General features: G+C 47.6%; 1 protein-coding gene across 2 annotated transcripts in view; it reads left to right on the forward strand.

The window, feature by feature from the left end:
- Positions 1-2,474: 2,474 nt before the first annotated feature.
- LOC105476491 (sortilin related receptor 1) overlaps positions 2,475-19,310 on the forward strand; it is a 179,518-nt gene continuing 162,682 nt past the window's right edge. Inside the window, exon 1 of one of the 2 annotated variants that reach the window (XM_071075729.1) lies at positions 2,475-2,861. In XM_071075729.1, the coding sequence (XP_070931830.1) occupies positions 2,577-2,861 (285 nt within the window). In that variant the 5' untranslated portion in view covers positions 2,475-2,576. Of the gene's footprint in view, positions 2,862-6,536; positions 6,648-19,310 lie in introns of those variants that run through there. The other variant, XM_071075730.1, reaches the window with a different exon arrangement.

The following is a 19,310-nucleotide window of genomic DNA, read 5'->3' on the forward strand; positions in this document are numbered from 1 at the left end:
ACTGAAGCTCTGAGGAGGTTTGGCCAAGTCCCCATAGCTAGAAAGTCAACCTTCTGACCTGAAATTCAGCATGTCTTCCACTGTGCCCTGTAGTTGTGCAGCAGGCACAGTCTTGGGGGGTTGCTGATTATCCACCTGAGGATGGTTTGGAATGTAGATAATGATTAGATAGGAGGGCTTGCAAGGAGTACATTAACCATGTTTGAATATTCTTACCAATTCTCCAGCATCCAAGTTGCAAATCAACATCAAAATGAGCAAGTAGCTGGCCCTGCCCTACTAGTCCTTCTCTGCAAGGGGCCATCTGAACCTTAAGCCAGCAGTTTGTGTGGGCAAACAGATCCCCATCTTCAAATCCACACTTAGGAGACTCCTGTCTCTGTTTTCTGCTGGGACTCTGACACTTGCTCTTGTAGAGAAGGTTCTCGTTAAATATATGTTGGAAAACCCCCAATAATTGACTCATCTACAGGATGTTCTCACTTTAGCCAGATTCCCTTCGTTTTCCTTTGAGGGCTAAATGGGAGTAGAGGTACCTTTGCTGCTGGTCTTGAGAGACCATGGGTTGTCTATTCCTGGTAAGGTGATGCTGACCAGACAGAGCTGATCTAGATGAGGGGTGGGAGGTGACAGTGGTTCAGTGGCTTTCTTGGAGGATGCATGATTGTTTGAATTACTATTTTTAATTGACATATATTTGTGTATAATAAATATATATGTTATATATATATGAGTTAGAGCTGAATTGCACAATATGAGCAAGGCGTTCCTCTCAGCTTCAAAACCAGCTCTGGGTTGTAAACAAGCTACCACTTCCTCCATCCCTCTGAAACACCATCAAAGTTGGGGTGCAGGATGAAGGCACCCCAATAATATCACACTGGGCACAGTGTGATATTTTGATACCTGTATACGATGTATAATGAACAAAGCACGGTAGTTAACATAGAGAATGCATGATTTGCTTGGTGGGGAGAACTGGGTGGTTCTGTAATTATGTTGAGATGGACAGAAAGACATCATCTGACTTGGGGAGAAAATCGGGTGTGGGAGGAGGTGGGAGAGTGCAGAATCTGAGGCAGAGGTCTCCAGCAAGTCTGGCATGGGGTAGGGTGGGCTGGTTGAATGCTGGCTTCAGGGAGATGAGGCAAGCTGGCCTGCCTCTGGCAGGTTGTCAGTGGTAGTCCTGGGTAGAGGAGGGGGCTTTGGTAAGCTGACTGAAAAGCACTAGAGTGGGCGGGCGTAGGAATCAGGCTACCGTGGCTTGTTGGAGATGAGGAACATTGTTGGAAAACTGAACTGACCATCCCGTCCTTCCCCTGAACAGCAGCTTGTATGCAACTATAGGGGTAGTCTCCCTTTCAGCCCTGCTTGCTGTGTCTTTATTCTTATCAAAAACCAGGATCTGAGTCCAGAGGGCAGTGAAACATAAAATGAAATAGGAAAGGTTGCAGTAGTACATAGACCTCGGCTGCTCCCACTAACCTGCAAAAAAAATATTTTCCTTGGGCGTACCTTAGCAGTTCCATGGCAGAAGTTTTATCTCCTGAGGTTCACAGAGTTTGGCTCTTCAAGCTGAATGTAGGGTTAATCTAAAGTGTGTCCTCCCTCCTCTGTGGGTGTTTGCCTAGCTCCTGGCTGTGGGTTGAAGGGACTGGTAAATGTGTCTATTTTACTGCTGAGGCAGGGTGGCTCAGTGCTTGGTCACCTTGGAGGGATCATAAGCAAGCCGCCGCTGGGGCCCTGTGCCACGCACAGGTATTCATGCATGCGTGCAAGCACACCCTGTATAGCTGTGTAATAATTGTCCAGGTGTGGTGCATTCTTTGTCAAATGTACCCTTGGTTTTACTGCCTCTGTGCAGAATGTTTATTTGCTGTGCTTCAGGCGGGGGCACGTAGCTTGATAAAGGGTGGTTTTTGCTGTGGCCCCTGCAAATACGTTTTGGTGGCCAGAGTAGATGAAAAACTGAGTTTCCCACTGGAGCGGGTTCATCTGGACTCTGACTTGTTGGTTGCATTCTAGGAGCTAATTCTGTGGCTCTGGGCTCTCCCATGGAGGTGGGGATGAGGCCGGGGCCGGGGGGAGGTGGTCTTGTGACGGGACTGAGGGCTGTGCACTCAGAAAAGTGGCCACGGTTTAGGACGACCTCGACACGACCCTGTATAGGAGGCAATTAACTCCAGAGAAAACGAGCGAGCCCCGCGCAACTCTTCATTCCAGCAGGGAGAACAAGGAGGTGTGCCCGCCAGGGAAGGGGACGCACCCTCCTCGGCGCTTGCTGCCTTAACTTCCCCATCCCCGCGCCAGGGAGGGGCCGGAGTCGCCGCCGAGGCCGCCGAGCGCAGAAAGTGCGCTAAGGGGACGCGCTGCGAGCCTCACACGTGACGGCGCCGCGCCGAACCGAGCGGGACCTGGCGCCAGCGGCGGCGGGCGCAGCGGGGTGGCCAGGAGCGGCGCGGGCGGCCTGGAGCCCCGGGAGCGGCGCGCGCGGCCCCGGCCCAGCGGCTCTCCTGGCCTCGCGCTGCACATTCTCTCCTGGCGGCGGCGCCACCTGCAGTAGCGTTCGCCCGAACATGGCGACACGGAGCAGCAGGAGGGAGTCGCGACTCCCGTTCCTATTCACCCTGGTCGCGCTGCTGCCGCCCGGAGCTCTCTGCGAAGTCTGGACGCAGAGGCTGCACGGCGGCCGCGCGCCCTTGCCCCAGGACCGGGGCTTCCTCGTGGTGCAGGGCGACCCGCGCGAGCTGCGGCTGTGGGCGCGCGGGGATGCCAGGGGGGCGAGCCGCGCGGACGAGAAGCCGCTCCGGAGGAAACGGAGCGCTGCCCTGCAGCCCGAGCCCATCAAGGTGTACGGACAGGTGAGCAGTTTTGCAACCCGCCTCCCTCCAGTTTTTTCCTCTCCCTGCACTTCCTCACCCCTGCATCCATCCGTTGCAGTCGCTTCCTAGGTGCAGGCACCACTGGGGACTTCCCGGCTTGCATTTGTTTTTTTCCTTCACGAGTACAACCGTCAGCACTTGAATCGCATTGATCTTTCCTTCTTCCTGTCGACTTAGTAAACGTATTCCAGGTACCTCGCCGGGTGCAGTGCGTATTACCCCAGGGTGTGTGCAGAACGCTGTAGTTTCCGGCAGGTATAGGAGGGGTGCAGCTTCATTTTACATCTGGATAAAAAACGGGCTTTCTTTAGTGTACCATCAGTTGGCAGTGGAGGCGAGCACCCTGCAGTTGCGGTACACTTACACAGAACAGCACGAGGTGGGGGTTTCCACACTTAGCATTATTAGCACAATAAGGTGGGCGAACCTGAAAGCTTGTCGACTGTCTCTGTACAGTCAGACAAGAGGTGTGTGTGCGTGTATAAGGGCTGAATTTTTAATTTCTGATTTTTGCCTAGGGTATGAGATGCTCTCCATTCCTTCTTCCCACCCTTCAAGATACTGACTCTCCTACCCCCTTCAAGATAACTTTATTTTGGAGAGGCATACCCCTCATGGCACTTGGAGATTTGAAATGACTGCAGGAAATTTGGTGGGCATTATTATTTTATAAGTGATTTATTTCTATCCAGGCAATGGGTTTATTAGATCATAAGTAACGTGAATTTCACTTTTATGGTCAGACTTACTGCGAGGAATTGCAGATGGAGTTTGTAGGTTAGGATCAGCACTGGCAAAATTAATTTGACCGTGTTATTGCCTCATGAGATTCCCAGTTCTGCAGTTAAGATTGACATCAGCAAAAGTATAAAGTCGGGAGGGGAGAAAAAGTAGGACCAGAGGAGGTGGTAAATACACTTGTTTTCTAGAGTCAAATTGTTTCTTTTAAAGTAGAAATTATTAATAAAAGATTACCCCGAGTTCTGCCTTTTCTCACTAATTTCACTTTAGCCATTTCTTCAGGAAATATATAGAGTTAAATGTTCAACCCTGGGATCCAGGACGAACCTTATAAACATATCACCCTATTGTGTCATTTTGTGGGTGAAGAAACTGAAGCATGGAACGGTGAAGTGACTAGTCCAAGGTCATACCGGGAAGGTGGCCTGCTCTCTAGTTTTTGTCTGCATTGTCTCAGTGACCTTTGCTTGATTGCAGTCACCCTGTTTTTATGCAGTGCTGCTTAAATACCTCTTTCCTGAAATAAAATAGATCTGGTATAAAGGGGGAAAGGATGGTGGGGACTGGGTGGGTGCATTAGACTTCCCTCCACTATTGGCCCCGGGCAAGAATGTGTGCCACAGGCTGCAGGAACCTGCGTGCTCAGTTCCTCTTGGGCCCAGATCCTTGTCCCCCGTCCCCACCCCATATGACAAATATATGTATTAACAAAAAGAAGTCATCAAGGTCCTTGCTCTCAACAGCGACAACAGCATGGGGCTGATGGAGGGTGGGAGGAGGAGGAGGAGTGGCCTGCTTGTTCATTGGGCCTCCCCAGTCAGCCCGCTCTGCTGTGCTCTTGAATCAGCATTCTGGGAACTGGGAGTTGGGGGCTGGTGGGAGGCAATCCCTCCCAGTGCTCAGGTCCCCTGAAGCTGTAGTTTAGGTTGAGGAAAAAGCTTTCTGGTTTCAAAAATATGCGTACAGGTGCCATTTCTTTCTTGGGTTTGGTTTGTGAAAAGCTCCAGGGGATGTGGGGCAAGTTGGACATGAACTCTGTTCTCATTGGGAGTGACTTCCAAACCCTGGGCTTTTGAGTTTCTGGGCCAGCCAGATTGAGTTTGGTTCAGCTGAAGGATGGAGAAGTAGCAGTCGAGCTCATAATGAGGAATTCCTAACCAGAGGGTGAGGATGCCAGGGTGAGATTTTTCTTTTCTGTGGCTGCCTTCCTATGCCATTGTTGCCTCTTGCTCTGAGGTTAATAAGAAGTGGAATTAATTGGAATCTGTAAGGATTTGAGTCAGATAAAAGGAAGAACTTCCCCGTACTGGGCTTTCTGCCACAAGTTCTGTCTGGTGCAGACACTTCAGAGTGCAAGCACAGGTTGGTGACTGAAGGGATTTGAGGTGCCCTTCTTGGAACCCTGGAGTAACTGACATCTACTTGGAATGATCTTTCTAGCAAGGATGACCATTGCCTCTGTGTTTCCCTGGGGCAGACCTGGTTTCTAAGTTGTCTCTGGTGGTTATGAATAGCACCCCCTTCACTCTCAAAAGTGTCAAGATGTGACAATAAGTTATATGGTCCTACTTTTAGCCTTAAGCCAAGTTCCACTTTATACTCACCGCTTTCCCCTTCAACTTAGGTTTAAACCTAAGGAATGGTGATGTTTTCCAACAGTACTGCTTGACTTGAATGTGGGTCTATGGAGGTGCAGTGGGGTGGGGAATAGAATTTCATTCCTGCTTTTAGGAAATGTACAATTTAAGGAGGAGAACAAGCAGATGCAGACACAGGCATGTCAGTGTACCAGGACGGGAACCAGGAAACATGGTCACAAGAAACCAGCCACAACTCTACAATGGTGTGATAACGGGCTGTGACATGCAGCGCATGGGAGATGGAGCGATAGGGGATGGTGGGCTCAGACACTGTCCAGCTTCTTGCCCTCTGACCTTTGAGTGAGGTTAAGAGGACACTGGCAGTACAGAGCAGGGCTGGAAGCAGAGGCTGCCTGAAAGAAGCAGGCCTAGAGGCAATGTTAAGGCCACCAGCTTCAAGGGGAAGAGAAGGGAAGGCTTTCTCAGGGGAATACTTGCATCTGAGAAAGAGCCATGTGCTGGAGTCAAAGTCGGTCCTTTTTCCTCTGCTTTGCTAACCTCTTGGGTAAACTAGGCTTGGTTATTTTGACCATTTTCCTCCTCAGTTTCTCTAGGGTGGGGAGATTGGCTTCTGCCATGATTAGTTAAAGGCGCATTTATGAACTGAAATGTGGTTGTAGTGGTGAAAATAATTTGCTGGCAGATATCAGGACTTTTCTGCCCATGTTCAAGGCTCACGCCTGTAATCCCAGCACTGTGGGAGGCCGAGGCGGGTGGATCACCTGAGATCAGGAGTTCGAGACCAGCCTGGCCAACATGGGGAAACCCCGTCTCTACTAAAATTACAAAAATTCACCGGGCGTGGTGGCGGGCACCTGTAGTCCTGGCTACTCAAGAAGCTGAGGCAGGAGAATCGCTTGAACCTGGGAGGCGGAGGTTGCAGTGAGCCGAGATCATGCCATTGCACTCCAGCCTGGGTGACAGAGCGAGACTCCATCAAAAAAAAAAAAAAAAAAAAAGGCAAAGTTTAGAAGTTGAGCCCTTCTTAAAAAGGCCAAGTCCAAGAAGAGAAATTCCCTGATTTATGCCACACTGAATTTCCTCCTGATTTCAAGTAAGCTCTGTCTCTCTGCACCATCATGCCTGCTTTTTCCTCTGCCTGAAATGGTCTTCCCCGACTCTCGTCCTTGCCTGGAAAGCGCTTATTCCATTCTTTAACATCCAAGGAATACCTCTTGGTATTCTCAGGCTACGGTGGGAAGAGTTTCTTCTGAGCTTGGATGCAGCACTTGCTGCCTTGTGTTAGAATTGCTCCACTGTCTCATTTTCCTATTTGCTCCTTAAGGGCATGGATCAAGTTCTCTTGTGTTTCCCTGGCACTTGGGAGGCCCTTAATGAGTATTTGTGGACCAGCAGCGCACCTGGAAGAAGAGAGGCCTGGAGGGTAGGAAGCAAATTCACATTATATAAAATGTATTTATAAGGAGGAATGCAGTGAACCACACATGGATAGTGAAAATGAGTTGGCTTATTCGGTAGTGAGGATGCAAGTGGCATGGCCTACAGATAGTGGAGTCCCGATTTTCCTGTGCTATCTGGGAGTTATTTTGAATGAAGAGCTTGGATTCTATTTTACAGAATCCTCCCTTTTAGGGCTATCATTCTGGTTTATGCTAATGGTATTGTTTTGGGGAAAAATCCTTTGGAATGAAGCACAAAGCCTAACAGGATTTACAGGTTTATTTTCCTTCCAACAAGCTCTCTCTTCATAATTCCTACATTTTAGAGGTCGGGGAGTATTCAGTGTCCTGATTTGAGACTGAAAATAAAGTGTCTATTACAGCACAAGGCCCTGGGACAAAGGGCCTCCTTTGGGGGTGGAATACCATTTAGCTTTAGATCTCTTTTGAGTAGATTCTTCCATGATACACTTGCTTGGGAAAGAATTGGCCGGTTGATTCTGAAGTTTGGATGTTTGACCTGTATGCTTCCAGAATAAGATGAGAAGGCAAAGAATTTGCTGTTTCAGGTTGGCTTCTACGTAGCTGAAGAGTTGCTTTGGGCCTTGGGTTGGCTCAATAAGAGCTGTGACCTTGAAAAACTCTTCCTGGTTCCACTTGGCATCTTTTCTTAGAGAGCTCTGTGCCCAGTCTCTGGCCACTTTTAGTTCATAAATAGCTTGCGTGGTTAGAGGCACAGAAGGTGGAGGCTTTGAGAGGTGGAAGGAATGGAGGAAAGGGGTTGGTGAGAAGAGTAAGGAGGTGGAATTTCAAGGGATGAAATAAAAAGCTATCTGATTAGGTAATGCACATTTACAAAACAAAATTTGTACAAAAGAGTATGTAGTGACAAGTAAATTTCCTTCCCTCTCGTGCCCCCTGTTCACCCAGATCTCCTTCCCAGTTGGCATCCGTTGTTATCAATCTTTTTGTATATCTTTCCAGAAATAGTCTCTGCATGTACAACATGTATGTACACAAAATTTGAAACTTGAATTATAAGTGGCTTCCTGTTATCTGTAGTCCCTGGTATCCTGAATAATGAGATTAACTTTAGCTCTAAATTATATTTGTGATATTATGATGGTGAATTGTTAGAAAATTACCTGAAGTGTCATAATATAAAATAGATAATTACTTTTTTCCCAGGCCAGGTGAGAAAAACGTCATTCTCCTTTCACTTCAAGGGTTCTTGCAGAGCAGGAGAGCAGCCTGATGTAGCCCTCTTATAACTTGCAGAGATGCTGGAGCACAGTTCCCTTGAGATGTGGAGTCCAGGCTTGTAAGAGCATCAGAATACAGTGATCATGGATCTTGGTTTTAATTTGTGTTCTTTCCGAGAATATTTTCTCCATGTTCTGTAAAATGAAGTTAGTGGTATGCTTCATAAATTGCTTTGAGACTGGGGATCCACAAGGCAGATCCTTATAGCAACGAACATCCCAAGGCAAAAGGTGGATGTTGTAGGAACATTTCATTGTCAGATTTTGGTCTTTTCCTCCTTAGAGATGACAGCTGTCTTTGTAGTGTCATTGTTGAATCCCAGGACACAGAGAGATGGAGCCAGCTTTGTTCCACCCACTGTAATGGAGGGACACAGGGGACAGTCTTATCATAATCTGGAGAGCAGATAATCCAAAAAATAATCTATTTGCTTTTGCTATGTATTTACTTAGTCTTTTTTAAAAAGCATTCATTTACCTTCCTAGTTAAGTTTTGCTTAGGTGAATATTAAAATGAGTTTGCATTCTCTGATCTATTGATAAGGGAAATGGCTGGCATAAATGTGTTCAGGGAGAGGCAATTTGGAGTTTAGAATTTTTGACAATAATTCAGATGCAGATAATTGAGAGTTGATAAAAATGTATTAAATGTGTTAAATGCATAAAAATGTATTAAAACCGGGGGCATTACATTGACCTTTCCTCCATTTATTTGGGTTTAAATAAATGTGATGGAAAGTAAAAGAGAGCTCACTCCATTTTTGGTTTGAATATTCAGGGATTAGTATTTCTCCAGAGGTGGCCTGGGCTTTGGGTTGAGACATTCTCTTTGTTGATGAATGTGGGACCTTCCTATGCATTTTCTAGGTATGCCAGACTCTGTTGGCAGATGGTATAGTCAGTCTAGCCACGTACATGCAAAAATCAATTTCCCTCAATTTAAAATGGACCACAGTTAATTTCGACCTAATTTATTGGTTTATCGACCTGTGAACCCTGGGCCTTTGAAGAAGTGGCATGGGCGGCCTTCAAGTACTGAAGTGGCTGATGAAGCTAAAAACCAGAAAAGGCAGGATGGGCTCCTGAGCAAGATCAAGATTTGGGTTTCCTCCTATGTTATTGTGAGTTGCTCAGTTTTTAAAAACCGTAACATGACTAATGCTTTGTGCATTTTATGGTGAGTTCCATAAAAATAGGACTGCATAACGATCACAAGTACAATAGTGTGTTAAAAAGTAATTACAAAGTTCTGTTATCCACTGGGTTTATTATAACGGTAACATCCGTGGCCATAGCACTGCTACCAGCCAAGAGCTGGAAGATCCTATCTTCCTGGTTGCATCCTGGACCCTCCGATGTGGCACTGTTCCATAGATCTTTCTGTGAGAATGATGTTCTCTATCTGTGCTGTTCACCACGTTCAGTAGTCAGATCTGGCCATTGAGCAGGTGAAATGTGGCAAGTGTGACTGAAGATTTGAAGTGTCTTTCATTTAATTTTAATGAATTTAAAGTTGAAATAGCCACATGTGGCTCTTGGCTACTGTATAGACAGCACGAGCTTTGACGAGGCCCCTTCTTCCCACCTGTAGGCAACCTCTGCTTCACCCAAGAGAGAAGTTCCTGCAAAGACCTGCTCGTGTAGGCATCGCAAACAGGGTAATAAAAGCAAGAGTGGAGGGCTCGGGTCTAGACCCCAGGTGTTGGTGGCTGCTGACTGCCAAGTTGAGTGTCAGGAGACAGTGGCCCTTCTTTCCTAGGTAGGAACTTACCAGGGGACCGTGGAGGGCCAAGTGGGTCCAGTGATTGACTCTAGGGCATGCCTCTGCACAGTTGCCTCCTTCCGTCAGTCACTTAGTCAATGAAGGCTGGCTATTCACAGGGTGAACCAGGTCTCCTGGCTTCACTTCTCATCTGGCCTTATGCAAACACTGCCCTTGTATTGGGCTTCACTCAGGTGGAGTGCAGACCCTGCACGTTCTGTTTAGCAATGAAAGATGTAAATAGTGCCTTAACAGTGGGGCCATCTCCCTGCCCTGCCCTTTGCTTCCTGTGCTCTTGTTGACTTACCTTGATGTAGCTGGGTCTGTCTGTCTTCCCTTCAACCCTCCAGATTGGCATGAAGACAAACACTACAGGCGTGTGGTCTTCATCTTTGCATAAAAACCTCCCCCTCTTCTTGGCTGACCTTTTAACTTAGCGTGCCATTGCTGCTGCTGCTGCTGCTGCCGCAGGCTCTTAGCTTGGAGAATCAGGACCCTTCACAATGATTTATCTCCAGTCCCCTGAATTAGATTCAAAACACAGCTACGAATTCTCAGAAAGGCAGGCTGATGTGATTATATCCCAAATCTGAGTGGCTGACAAGGGCAATAAAAAGATGTACCTATATCAAATGCATTTGTGCCGTGTAGAGACCGATGTGTTGTTTATTATGTCCCCCCCTTTTTGGGGAGTTTTTAAATGAAGAAGGTCACTGATGTGACCTCTATTATTTAGAAGAGAGACTAGCCTGTTGGGTAGAAACCCTGGGCTAGGGTGAATCTTATGTGAAATAAATGTGGGCATGAATCAGTGGGTGGGCCCTCAGTTGGGATTTTAATATTTTAGGGTTACTGAGATGATTTCCTTCTGACTTTGGTGGGCTGGTGAGCTGAGGCATAGTGTCATGATGTTTTTTTTTTTTTTTTTTTTTTTTTTGGAGACAGAGTCTTGCTCCGTCACCCATGCTGGAGTGCAGTGGCTCTATCTTGGCTCACTGCAACCTCTGCCTCCCGGGTTCAAGCGATTCTTGTGCCTCAGCCTCCTGAGTAGCTGGGATCACAGGTGCGTGCCACCACGCCTGGCTAATTTTTTTGCATTTTTAGTAGACACGGGGTTTCACCATATTGGCCAGGCTGGTTTCGAACTCTTGATCTCGTGATCTACCTGCCTCAGCCTCCCAAAGTGCTGGGATTACAGGTGTGAGCCACCATGCCTGGCCTTGATGAAATTTTTAACTCTTAGGAAGCCTCTGTGCCCAGAGGCATTGGAAAGGCTGGTATGAGCTGGTTGAGCCTGGAGGGCCCTGGGTTAAGAGCTACCTGGGGAGAAAGGCTAGCTTGGAAACTGTGGCTGGGAAGACTTTAATAGGTACCTGTGAGATAGCAAGCTATAGGGTTAGGGTCCCAGATAGTTAAGGACCCCTTTTCTCTATTAGCCCAGGAGACACATGCGAGACAGATCCACGTGTCTCTGCCCCAGGGACTTGGGAAGAAAGGCCAGTGCTGGCTGCCCAGGGATCTCAGCCAAGGAGCCCGAGATGGCAGGGAGTGAGGACACAGCAGAATGGGGTGAGTGTCCTGTGAAACCGGGAGTATTTGGAAGGACTTGCATGTTTTAAATCTGTGCTCAATTAATTGAGTAACCTGAGACTCTGTACCTATGACTTACCTCATCTTTGTATATTTTGTTCCCTGAAATTCTCTCACTGAGTGGTTAAAAAAAAATCTGCAGCTAACTGTGCACGTGGTTTGCTGAATTTGGCAAGGTGTGCTGTTGGTGGTGGTGGTGATGGGTGGGGTGGGGGTGGCGACGGTTACTGCAGAAACAAGGCCTTCAATCTCTAGAGGAGAGAAATGAAGGAGTGGATGTGGAAGTTGGCTAGAGGTGAAAGAGCTATCTAAACAGAGCTGGGGGAGTTTAGCTAGCAGATCAGAGCCTGTGGGACGTCCGCCTGTTGCCTCACCTCCTGGTAGCCCAGAGGGCATCTCATATTACTGAGAAATTGGCAGAGCCATTGGGTTTAATGCACTCCCCCTTCTCCATTAGTCTTGTTTATAGCTTCTCTCACAGGGTGGTGAAGAAGCCACTGGTAGGGTATAGAGGCCTTCAGTTCTGGGTTGTAATGTTTAAATGCTTTTCTCTTGGGGTTAGGAAAGTGCTAGAAAACAGTGTCACCTCTGGGCTGGAGCCTTGGGACCTGGAGGTTGGGTTTCCCCAGGTTTCGGAGTTCGGCTGGGAATCAAGGAGAAAACTGCCTGTGAGTTTCAGTTAGGCGGGAGCTCCTAGCTTGACTCAGGCATGCAGCATTTTGTCATTTTATATATGTCATCGCTTGCTCTTAGGCCTTACGCTAATGTTAATGTTTTATGTGGAGCCGTTTTGTGAGAAATGGCTTATTTTGGTTGAGAGGCATTTGGTAATGAAAAGAAATGATGTTTTAGTGCGTCGGAGTTTATGAAATGACATCCATGGGTTGCATCTCATTTGATTCTTACGACAATCTTGAAAAATGGGGAAGATAAGAATGATTATTCATCTCATTTCAGAGATGAGTATCTTGAGGCTCGAAAAGGTGAAGTGACTTACCCATAGTTAAGACAGGTGGTAAACCGGAGAGATCAAGACTCAAACCAACCTGCTAACTTGTTTCAGATTTACGCGGACACATTTGTCTATCCTAAGTAATCTAGTGAAATTTTTGATCTCAGGCGGGGATCCACAGCTTTTTTGCAGTGCTTTTTTTCTCCACCTTTAAAACCTGGAGATCTCATATAATTCCACTTTCTCCTGGCCACACTGATCTTGTAATTTTTCAAACACAGCAAGTATCAAGGCCCTTCTCATTCCTGGCTTTTGCTCTGCCCTGCCTTAGGTCTGGGTCTCTGTTCTCTGCCTCACTTCTCCATCCCCTTTTCCCTAACACCTCCCTCTTCATCCTTATGGTGTCAGTACATAGGTCAGGTCTTCCGTGAAGCCTCACTGTCTCCTCAACATGAGGTTAGGTCCCCTGTGTAACAACAGTAATTCAATCATCATTCCTGGAATTCATTGTTTAATGCGTGTTTTCCCTACTATAGTCAGAGATGTGAGGCAGGACCTAGAAGCATGTTATTTTTCTTTCTTTTTTATTTTTTGAGACAGGGTCTAGCTCTGTCGCCCAGGCTGCCACTGTTGAGTAGAAACCCTGGGGGAAGATGGCTAGGGTGAATCTTATGTGAAATAAATGTGGGGGTGAATCAATGGGTGGGCCCTCATGCAGTGGCATGATCATAGCTCACTGCAGCCTCGACCTCTTGGGCACAAGCGATCCTCCCACCTCAGATTCCCTAGTAGCTGGGACTACGGGCATGCGCCACCATGCCTGTCTAATTTTTGTATTTTTTGTAGAGATGGGGTTTTGCCATGTTGCCTAGGCTGGTCTCGAACTCCTGGGCTCGAGGAATCTGCCTGCCTTGGCCTCCCAAAGTGCTGGGATTACAGATGTGAGTCTGCCATTTTACTAACACCTAGTATAGCATCTGGTATATGGTAAGTGCTTGATAAGTACTTATTGACTGAGCAAGGTGAGAGGCTATTTATAGTGAGCTGCAGAGGGAAAGTCGGGGGTCTGGAACCATCCTGAAGAGCTGTGAGAAATGGCTTTGGGCTCACAGCGGAATCCTCACATAAGGCAAGTCCTGGCTTAGGGTATGCAGTCTGGAGGGGGTGCTTGCTGTGCTCGCTCTGACTGTGTTTCCTGCACTGGGGCCCTGTGTTTTAAGGCAGTGAGGACCACCACATTGCCTTAAAGTCTGTCTCTGAGCTTAATCTCATTTGCAAAATGTAGCATTTGGTTTAGATGTTCTCTGAGATTCTTTCTGGCTTTGATATTTTCCTCATTTTTTTTTCTTTTTTTACCAACTGGTAAATTAAGGGGTGATATTATGTTCATGAGAAAGAGAATTTTCCACGGTTTCCTTTTAGTAGGGAGCCCCTCCCAAAACAGCAAAGCACATTTGCTCATTGACAAAGTGGGTTCACCAGGACAGAGTGGCACACAGAGGTAAACGGTAGATAGGTTCTCCCTGCCAAGGATCAATCAGAAAGGGAACTAAGTTCTCTAAACTGATATTCTAAGGCAGTGAGATTATGATTATCATCCTTTTAGCAAAGAGAAAGAAAAGGGCACGTGTGTATTTTTCTCTGTAGAGTGGTCATGGCTCCAGTGAAGGAGATAGTAGTGAATGCTAAGTTCTAGTCCAAGGTCACTCTCCGTGTTTCCTCATCTGGAAAACGGGCAGCCTGAATTCATCAGCAAAGTAGTTCAGGAGTTCTGTGGGTGAAGCATCTTGAGCAAACTCAAAAGTCAAGTGAGTGAGCTGAGATTCCATGAACTGGGCCTCTCTTCCGGCCGTGCTTGTAAACTAGATTTCAGCTCTTCTTCTGAGGTGAGGAGTCCAGGGAGGATAATCAGCTTGCTAAATATAGTGAGAACACAGTCTTGAAAGGGGACAGTGAGAGGCATATCTAGCATTTAGGCCGTGCAAAGGGACGGTTTGGGAAAAGCTTATTCTCCTTGGACCTCAGGAGGCTGTCGCTGGCTTCCTCAGTTTTGTCGTATAGTTCGGGGAGTGCCTGGCTCCTTCTGTCCTCACAGTTGAAGGACAGGATATTTGTTTTATGCTACATTGTAGAATTTTAAAAATGCCTCTTTGTATTCCACTGCTAGTGAAGCAGAGAAAGGAATCAGACTGCCTTGTTTGGCCTCCTCGTACCGTGTTCTGGGAGGAAGCTGTGTAGGAGTTGTGAGGACTGCAAGCTGTGGGAGTCTAGGACATCCTGATCTTTGGGTCTGACCAATTTGAAAGAGGAGATGTAGAGAAGGGTACCTGTGACCCATTCTATTCAGGGGACCCACCTCCTGCATAAGGCTCAACAACTATGCAGATGTTGGTGGTTTGATAGGAAACTTCTTATCATTGGCTTAGACTTGCAACCCTAATTTTCCCCAGAAGTGCTCTGTGTGGGCTCACAGGTAAGAAATGATTAAAGAGCCTAAAGGGTGCCTGGCACCTAGCAGACCTCAGTGCCTACTTCATCCACAAGTGAACGCATGAGTAATCAGTCCCTTCATCCAAGCCATTGACTTCCTCCCCTCTACTTGTAACAACCCAGAACTTGAGGACTGGGTGGTAGCAGGTCCTTCCCCTTACTCTGAATAATAGGAGGTGAATCATTTCACCTCTCTGGGTTGCCAGGGCACGCGGGGGGCTGAGGGACAACATGTGTGGGGTGATATGGACTTGTTTGATGAAGATGCCGAGGCGAGTCAAGGTGTGGGTGGCATCCACTGTTGTGAACTGGCGGTGGATACTAGCCTTGGGCCTGCAGCCGTTTCTGCAGCTGGGGACAGGGAGGCCCGTGCGGATGCTGTGGCTCTGCAGATGCCACTGACAGCACTTTGAAGGATTGGTTTGGCCAGAGACCCAGTCCCCAGCCTGCCTCCTGTATGACTCATTCTAGCTGCATATTTTGGTAGCATGAGGGCTCGAGATGAGATAAAAGGAGCACTTCTTAAGAGTGGAAGCTCCTCGGTTCTTGATTAGCACTTGAGAAATATAATGTTCTCTGCAGGTCCTAGAGGCCTTAAAAACATTTAGGTGTATTTCACATTATATAAAATTAGCCATTTTAAAGTAAACAGTTCAGTGGATTTAATATCATCACGATGTTGTGCCACTACGATTTCCAAAACATTTCCATTGCTCTGAAATGAAACTCCTTACCCATTAAGCAGTGATTCCCTCCTCTCCGATCTGCCAGCCCCTGGTAACCACTCATCTGCTTTCTGTCCCTATGGATTTACCTGTTTGAGACATTTCATATAAATGGTGTCATGCAATATGTGATCTTTTGTATCTGGCTTCTTTCACTTAGCATATTGTTTGTGAGGTTCATCCACATTGTAGCATATATCATCAGTGTGTCCTAGAGTCTTAATGACCATCCCAAATCCCCATAAAATGGTATATCTTTCTAGTTACCGTCATTTAGTTCCAGCTCCTGCTGGGAGGCAGGGGAATCAGCTAGATTCATTGTTTCCCAAAGAAGCTGCCTTAGAAATACCTGGGGTTGGGGTGTGTCTTCTTTTTTTTTTTTTTGAGACGGAGTCTTTCTCTGTCGCCCAGGCTAGAGTGCAGTGTCATGATCTCGGCTTACTGCAACCTCTGCCTTCCGGATTCAAGCAATTCTCCTGTCTCAGCTTCCCAAGTAGCTGGGACTACAGGCCCTTGCCACCATGCCTGGCTAATTTTTTGTATTTTTAGTAGAGACGGGGTTTCGCTGTGTTAGCCAGGATGGTCTCCATCACCTGACCTCGTGATCCACCTGCCTTGGCCTCCCAGAGTGCTGGGATTACAAGTGTGAGCCGCCACACCCGGCTGGGTGTGTCTTTTAAAAAAGATTGATTCCTGGGCTCCAGGCAGAGGGCGACAGAGCCGGTAGGCGTGGAGTGGGGCCTCTCAGGTGATTCTGACCTTTGGTGGGGCATGGGACCCCCCTAGGCCAGGTGATCTTGGGGGGGTGGGGTGGGGGGAATTATCTTGACTCTTAATGACCTGTCAGTGAGCCAGATGCTGTTTGTTGTTTATGATGCAGTTTGTGTGTTCAGAGGTTTCTGTGGCCTGTAATTTTTCTCTGTTTGCTTTCTGAGGGGAGGCACTCAGCCCCTCCCTGCTGCCTTAACAGTTCCAATTAATTGCGTCTCATTTATCAAGCTCCAGCTATGCCCTGTGAGCTAGAGAGGGAAGAGGGAAGGTTGTTCACACCCCGGGGTTGTGGTTACAGCTGATTGCACGTCAAGGTTATGTTCCTGGGAAGGCCACCCTCCCGCCCACTCCCAGGCCAGTGTCTTCTGGGTGTGGGACCTGCGTGGGGGATTGGCGATGGAAAAAGGTTTGCGGAGGAGGAAAGGGGACATCATGGGGAGATCCTTGGGGATGGATGGAAAAGCAACCAAACAAACTGGAAGCCACTGGTTAAGTAAAGGGATCTAAGGACCTGTAGGTTGTTTTGATTGCTGGGGGCTGCCCTGGGCTGCTGGTGTCTCGGCCACATGCCATGGAGAGCCAGCCAGGAAAAGGCTGCTTTGATGACTTCTTTTCTTTCCCTTGGGGGTGAGGATGGGGGCACGGTGGAGACAGAGGAGGAAGGTGAGGACGGAGGGCAGAATGCCTGTCTTGGTGATAATAAAATTTACTTCCCGCCAGCCTGCCTGCTGGCTCCCCTGTGCTGCATCATTCCTGATTCCTACCACTAGGTCTGTTGTGGGGGGATGGGCACCTGGGCTGCCTTGGGGATCAGCTGTGACTCACCAGGGAGTTATTCTCATGACCAGGATGTGCCTGACATCTCGCCAAGCGAAGGAGCCGAGCTGTTCCTGCGAGTGCCTGGTGGCCCTCGTACAAGTCATTTCTTGCCAGGGATTTTATCCCCCTACTGGGCTGCCCCTTTTCAGTCTGCACTTATGAGTCAAAGGCACATCTAATAAAAAAGGCTTTTCTAAAACAAAAAAAGAGAAAGAAACAAAGAAAGAAACAAACAGGTGTTGTACCAGGCTTGTCTTCTAGAGGTTTCCTTTGTAGAAAAGCCCTTGGATGTTTTGAGGCTTGCCCTTGGTGCTCTTCTCACCTTTCACCGGCCTTGGGATTGGTGAGGAGGCCTCCTGTCCTCTGAGTAGATCGATTTCAGCAAGTTGTCTTCAGACCTTTTGCCCCCTCTGATCACTGAAAGCTTTGCAACCTACTCAAAGCATTATCTGAGTGTTACCTGCCAGAGGGAGCATTTTGATGTCATCTTTAAGGATGCCCAAGTTGAATATTTGAGGACATTTTATCCCAGACCCCAGGGGAACATGGGTGATTTTTTTTCTAGGTTCCTAGTCCTTAATTTTATTGACATTTGCATAGTTTTCTATCCCCACTCTGGTTCAAGAATGCAGATGTTTTGGGAGGGGAGGAAACCTTTATCTGGGTTTCCCAGGCACCTGTGTTGTGAGTTTCTGATCTCCAGATGCATCCAGAGGATTGGGCTGGAAAGAGAGAGGAGGAAAAACGAAGGCTTCAGTGACCGGAGGAGATTCCTTTAGCTGCTTTCTCTTTGTAGCATTCTGGGTTAAATAATTTATTTACTTCTATTTCTTATTTGCACTTCTCAGTTAGTGCTTGCTTGGACTTATCTATCTGGGAATGAGAAGAGACAGTTTGGAAGGACGTATTTTCCTAGGTCCTTCTCTTTAAAGTAAGAGTTTAAAAGTAAAATTTTCAAATTTTTTCAAAAAGAGTTTGATCCTGGATCAAATTAAATGCAGGTATTTAAAACCCCAAGTAGCGTCGTTAAGGATTAGCTGCTGTGTCCTGCCAGCCAAGTATGTGGTACAGGTGTTTCTCTTCTCCCTGATGACATCTGAGAGCACCTCTAGGAGTGGGTGGGGAAAGTTCGAGAGTGCTGGGGAGAGGAAGCTAGAGAAGGAGAAAGGAGCTGTGGGTTTTCTGCTGCAGAGCCTTGGTGAGAAGACAGCTTGGAGGGCAGGTTGGCCAAGGCTTGAACTGTCTTCAGTCTAAGCCTTACTCATGGGTGGGGTGGACTGTGTGGGCTGGAGTCCCAGAAGCTTGATTTCCTTCCATGTGTGCCTGAGACAGCTGAGGTTGAGGAGGCTGGTGGAATGGGCTTCTCTCAGACATCGCTCAGCAGGAGAGGCAGCCTGTGCTCCTGGTTTCAGGGTGTTGTCCTGCTTCTGAGTGTTGGACCCCCTCTCAGAATTTTTTTTTGAGACTGAGTCTCGCTCTGTTGCCCAGATTGGAGTGTGGTGGCTCGATCTCGGCTCACTGCAACCTCCACCTCCTGGGCTCAAGCGATTCTTCTGCCTCAGCCTCCCGAGTAGCTGGGACTACAGGTGCCTGCCACCATGCCTGGCTAATTTTTGTATTTTTAGTAGAGACGGGGTTTCACCGTATGGGCCAGGTGAGTCTTGAACTCCTGACCTCAGGTGATCTGCCCACCTTGGCCTCCCAAAGTGCTGGGATTACAGCCGTGAGCCACTGAGCCTGACCACCCCTCAGAATTATTGTTATTCCTGTCATGACTTTGCTTTCCACAGAGTGGGTGGAATGTATGGTTCAGGTGTTCAAATGCCAGTCCTCAGACAGTTGTCCAACAGCCAATGGTGAAGTAAGAAAATAAAAGCAATGTAGTTTTCCATACAGCGAAACAACCGTTCTTTATTCTGAGATGGCATCCTCCCTCAGTTTTCAGTGTTAATACATCTTTAAAAAAAATGACAGCGACTCTAGATAGTGGTCAAATTGCCCTGTAAGGTGAGCTGCATAACAGACAAATCCCACAGGCTCAGCGGTGTGGCTGAGTTGAGGCTCCGGGTTATGAGAAGTTCAGGATGAATGCTACTGATTAGCGGAGGTCTTTTCCTTGGGGATGCAGGCTCCTTCTGTCTTCGACTCTGCCCTCCTCTGGGGCTTTGGAGTCCTCTGAATGCGGCCTGTGGGTGGGGAAAGAAAACAGGACTGGATGGGGACCAGGCTGATAGTGGCCCTGATGACTTCTCTCACATTCCATCTGCTGGAACTCA

Source organism: Macaca nemestrina, chromosome 12 (assembly GCF_043159975.1).
Source record: "Macaca nemestrina isolate mMacNem1 chromosome 12, mMacNem.hap1, whole genome shotgun sequence".
Lineage (NCBI taxonomy): Eukaryota > Metazoa > Chordata > Mammalia > Primates > Cercopithecidae > Macaca > Macaca nemestrina.